The sequence below is a fragment of the Psittacula echo genome, assembly GCF_963264785.1.
Source record: "Psittacula echo genome assembly, chromosome: 22".
Lineage (NCBI taxonomy): Eukaryota > Metazoa > Chordata > Aves > Psittaciformes > Psittacidae > Psittacula > Psittacula echo.
The window spans coordinates 1,490,483-1,495,838 of record NC_137758.1 but is presented as its reverse complement, the minus strand read 5'-3'; the positions used below and the strand labels follow the sequence as shown (position 1 = coordinate 1,495,838).

At 59.3% G+C, this 5,356-nt stretch overlaps 1 protein-coding gene across 1 annotated transcript; it reads left to right on the top strand.

Annotated features, from left to right (window-relative positions):
* Positions 1-1,145: 1,145 nt before the first annotated feature.
* ELF3 (E74 like ETS transcription factor 3) lies at positions 1,146-4,178 on the top strand (the record flags this gene model as incomplete). Its single annotated transcript, XM_080633128.1, has 8 exons — positions 1,146-1,308; positions 1,946-2,167; positions 2,381-2,467; positions 2,563-2,682; positions 2,869-2,958; positions 3,491-3,607; positions 3,757-3,952; positions 4,058-4,178. The coding sequence occupies 8 exons, from the start codon at positions 1,146-1,148 to the stop codon at positions 4,176-4,178; spliced, it is 1,116 nt and encodes a 371-aa protein (XP_080489254.1).
* Between the last annotated feature and the right edge of the window lie 1,178 nt (positions 4,179-5,356).

Here is a 5,356-nt window from a genome sequence, read left to right as displayed (position 1 = left end):
GTGTTTTGCTTGGCAGCGGGAGCCGATGGAACCTGGTGCTGCAGGAAAACAAACAGCGGCGAAGCCAACCGCCCGCAGAGCCCGTGTGGGTGAAACCCTTGGGCAGCGGCAGGGCCGCGGCTCTGGCAATGATTAAACTGGCCAGCCCAGATTTCCCGGCAAGGCAGCGCTGGGCTGGGACCCGGCGCTTCGTGTTATGCAAATCACCTGGATGCGGCAGCACGAACGTTTCGGGCTGGAATTCCCCTCGGGCCGTCGGATCCTTAACGCCGCCCGTGCTATAAAAGAGGAGATGAGGGCAGGGCTTGCCCATCGGCACCAGCCTCCCCCGGCCCATGAGCAGTGCCTAGCGGCCGGGCAGGGCGCGCTCTCTTCCCTCGCTGCTCTCTGGATTAGCTGCCGCTCCTGGGATTGCCAGCGCAGAAGGTACCAAAGCTCTTTCGTCCGGGGCCTGTTGATGTCCCCCAGCCTGGGATGGGTTTTGCTCCCCTCCCTGCGCATCTTTGCTCTCGCCGCGGGATGCACTTGGTGTCATCTCAATGCACGCTCCTTGTCCCACCGCGGCTGCCAGCCCTTCTGGGGGGCCAGCAAGAAGGCAATCTGGAGGGGGCCCCCCCCGGCCCCTCAGTTTTGACAAGCAAACAGCAAGATTTGGCTCTTCCAACGAGGGCTTAGGCAGGGGCTCGATCCCCTTGTGACTGCAGAGTTACTGAGATGTGCTGCTTGTTGAGGACTGGAGCTGCTGGCACAGGAGTCCCTGCAGGGTGCTGGGCACTCTCAATGACTGCCTGCCCCACAGCACCCAACCCCATGGAGGGGCTGCGCAACACCGTTCCCTGCGGGAATGCCTCTTTGTGCTGCCTGCTGCAGGGCTGCTGTGGCCAGGCTGGGACAGAGCAATTCTGCAATGTGACCCCATGTCCTGGGTGCCTGGTTTGCTCTGGCTCAGCCTCCCTTGCTCCTGGCCCCGGGGTGGTGGTGACTCAGCCCCTACCCTGGCCGCAAGGTGCTGGGCGGGTGCTTCTGAGAAGTGACCTGAGAGATGACGATGGGTGGAGGGAGGGAGAGCCGGGACTCACCCAGCGCCGTCCCTTGGGTCCTGCTGCCTCCCCAGGGCTCACTGTCATCTCTCGGTACAGAGCCTGATGGCAGGATCTTGTGAGCTCAGCAACATCTTGTCCAACTACATCAGCGCCATGTACCAGCCGGATGAGATGCAGCCAACCTTGGACATGCTGGGACACCTTGGGGATGACAGCACCCTGGGGCTGAGCCTCCCCACCAGCCAGCCCCTGGCACAGAGCACAGGTAGGACCGGCAGGGGGGTGGTGGTGGTGGTTGCACAGGGGAGCCAGCATGCGAGGCTGCAGTGAGCCTTGGAAGAGCATTGGAAGGTCCTTGCAGGTTGTTTCCGCCATCCATCAGTATCCGCAGGGGTGTGTGGGCTAAAAGGCTGCTGCAGGAGACCCTAGGTGGCATAAGGTGCTTGGAGCACATCAGATGCGTATGGGAGATGAATGAATCATTGCTCTCATCCGCCAGCACATCCCAGGGAACAGGGGAGCCGGGACTCACCGGGAGAGCAGTTTGGAAGTACAGCCCTGGTATCAGGGGTCCTCCTCTTCCAATGGGACTGTCATGGGATGGCCCCGGGGATGGCACGGGGAACACTCCAGCTGAGCAGGGCGCATCCCAGCAGGGACCTGATAGGATCAATGGCATCAAAACTGCTATGGGGGGAGCTGGTTGTTGTCCCTCAACACAAGGACAGGAGCAGAGCACAGCAAGATAACCCAGGCGCTAAGTGCCTGTTAGTCCCATAACCCCCCAAGCGCAGGGCCTGCGGACCCCACGTGATGAGCACAGGATTGGACCCGGTGCCCAGCTGCAGCCCGTGCTGGGCACGCAGCGCTGGCACCTGAGCTCTGCTCCCCATCCTTTGCAGACAAACCGCAGTGGTTCAGTGAGCTGCCGTACTTCTGGACCAAGGTGCAGGTGCTGGAATGGATCAGCTACCATGTGGAGAAGAACAAGTACGATGCCAGCTCCATCGACTTCTCCTGCTGCAACATGGACGGGCACGCGCTCTGCCACTGCTCTAGGGACCAGATGCGCCTCATCTTCGGGCCCCTGGGGGATGAGCTCTATGACCGCCTGCATGAGATCAGTGAGTGCCTCAACGTCCCCTTCGTACCCAGCTGGAAGCATGAGGCTGAGACCCCCCCACCAGCCCCGGACCTTGTCCCCCTTGGGCACTGCTGCCCTGGGGGGGATGCAAGTGCACGAATGAGAGTCCAGGCAGGGCTGGGCTTAGCTCCCATTAAGCACCACTCACCCCATGCCCAATTGGCATCGCTAACCCCAGACCCCACCTCTGCAGCCTCCGACGAGCTGAACTGGATCATTGACTTACTGGAAAAAGAGGATGCGACTTCCAAAGAGCCTTTCCTGGACGGCAGCCACCTGGGTAAGAGAGAGGCCCCCACCAAGCCTTTTCGCTAGGGACCAGGATGCTGATGCAGACAGGGCTAAACCCCTTCTTTCCTTCTTTGTCCCTTCCAGAGCTGGGAAATCCCTGTGCCAAGGACTCCCTGGAGGACATGAAGCCCACAAACCCTTTCCTATGCACAGACTTCACCTGCTTGCCTGATGCCATGTCCCCAGGCAGCTCCGATGTCTCAGGTCAGTTGTGCCCAGTGAAAAGTTCCCTTTGCTTGTGCTGGTCTGGAAGATGAGTGGAGAACTGCCCCTACCACCAGAGGCAGGCTTGGCTCTTGTACCAGGCTGACTGCAGGGGCCTGGGGTGGGAGAAGCATCTCCAGATGCCAGCAGCTGGTGGACACGAGCTGTTGTTCCTTTGCCTGTCAGGACCCCTGATGTCCCACAGCCCCCACTCCCAGGACTCCGGTGGAAGTGACCTGGATCTTGACCCCACAGAAGCAAAGCTCTTCCCTGATGGTGAGTTACAGAGCTAGGGGAAAGCTTCCTCCCGGGCTCTTCCAGCGGGGCACATTCCATCTGCCAGTGGTTGTAGGGACAACGCCTGAATACCCATCCTCACACTGGGAAGGAGGGGAAGGGGCTGGCTTTCCGTGCACCTTGGGTCTGTTTCTCTGCATCAAACACTGATGGTGCAGGCTCTGGGGCAGAGCTGGGATAGGCAGGGCAGCAGCGAGCTTGGTGGGAAGGGGGAAGTGATGGATGAAGAGATCCTGGGCACTGAAAGCTGTGCTCATGGCTGATCCCAGCTGGCAGCGATACCTGGAATACTGGAGATGGTTTGGTGAATGCAGCCCTAAGCATGGTGGGATGGGGCTGGAGGGAATGGGGGTACCTTCTCAGGGGGATGGTTTCCTGGGCCTGAACAGGGTGTGCAGCCCCTCGTCTCTCCCCCAGCCAGCTCTCCCCTGTGCTTCTGCCCCTGAGGAGGACACCTCCATGCCCAGCAGGCTCTGTGTGAGGTAACGTGTCCCTTTCTCTGTGTGCACAGATGGCTTTGCAGCGAGCAAGAAAGGGGACAGCAAACACGGCAAGAGGAAACGGGGACGGCCCCGAAAGCTCAGCAAGGAGAGCAGGGACTGCCTGGAGAGCCGGAAGAGCAAGCACTGTAGGTGGACCCCGCGGTTCGGCTCAGTGGTGGAGGGGAGCTGGGAGGAAGGGCCATGTCCACTGGCTCTTGGCAGGGGGTTTAGGGAGCTCCAAAGTACAGGGAGCTGCAGGATCTCCCCTCTTCTACACCTTGCTCTCCTCTTCCAGCCCCAAGAGGTACCCACCTGTGGGAGTTCATCCGGGACATCCTCATCCACCCGGAGCTGAACGAGGGGCTGATGAAGTGGGAGGACCGGCAGGAGGGCATCTTCAAGTTCCTGCGCTCGGAAGCGGTGGCTCAGCTCTGGGGTCAGAAGAAGAAGAACAGCAGCATGACCTATGAGAAGCTGAGCAGAGCCATGCGGTGAGTGCCTGCCCCTGGCCCTGGGGGAAACCTGGCCTCAGCCTGGGCCCCCCAGAGCACTTGCGGCTGCATCCAAAGCCCTGATTCCACCTCCATCTCCTCCAGGTATTACTACAAACGGGAGATCCTGGAGAGGGTGGATGGGCGACGGCTGGTGTACAAGTTTGGGAAGAACTCCAGCGGCTGGAAGGAGGAGGAGGTGCTCAACAGGAGCAAGGAGCTGTAGGAGTCCTGGATGAGCTGTGGGGTCTGAGAAGCCCCAAGGGCCAGCCCCAAGCTGGGTTCCTTGGCAGGAACCTTTGCCTGCAGCTGTATCTGGAAGCTGCTGCCCCATGCAGGGGGTGAAACTGTGACCCTTGCGTGCTCAGGCTTGTGCTTGCTGGTGACTGTCGGCACTGGGGTGCCCAGCACTGATGTTCTGGCTGGGGTAGGTTATTGTAAGCAGTTACATCCCTCGCTGGACTCACACCTCCAAAACCGGACTCACAGCGACTTTGGCTGCTTCCAAGCCTGGACAAATGCAAACAGGAGACGTTCAAGAAGCAGCAGGCACCACAGTGAGACTCCAGCAGCTCTCCTGCTGTCACCCACCTCCTGCCCAGGCAGAGCAGCACCACCTCACCTGCGATCAGACAGACCTCGTCCCATCCCCAGGGTCCTCCCTCATCCCTGCTCGCTCCATGGCGATGGTGCCCACCATCGTGTTTGCTCCATGTGGGATAGGTGAGGCCCCCCTGTGCTGCAGCTTCTCAGTGTGGGAGAAGATGGGAACACTGTGGAGCTTCACCTGCCCCTGACGTGTCCTCAGGGCAGAGAGGACTTGGGACAGCAGGACCACTCTGCACTTCCATCCCGGCTGCCTGTATCTCGAACCAGGTCTTTTCCCCCAAAAGTAGCTTCTAATTTATGTAAGACAAAAAAAAAAACAAAACCCAAAAAAAAAAAGCACAGAATGAATGTACAGATGTATTTTTTCATGACTAAGATGTTCCCATGGGAGAGTGTGCATTGTGCAAGGTGGTGATGCTCAGCTGGACTGAAGTGATGCCGCGGGGGCACAGACGGGCTCTGTGCCAGCCGCAGCAGGGGGATGCCAGCCCAGGCAGGCACTCAGTAGGTGCATGTGGTTTCCTCCTGTGCACATGGGAAGGTAAAATGAATAAACTGCTGTTTGGTTGGGTTTTTTGTACCTCCCTCTCTGTTTTCTTGTTTTTATTTGTTTTTCTGAAAGACAGGGTGAGGACAGGATTCCTGTTACCTGGAATGTCCCATTGTGTGAGAAGGCTCCTGAAGGGGAGACCTTAGAGCAGCTCCAGTGCCTAAAGGGGCTGCAGGAAACCTGGAGAGGGGCTTGGGACAAGGGCCTGTAGGGACAGGCCAAGGGGAATGGCTTTAACCTGCCCG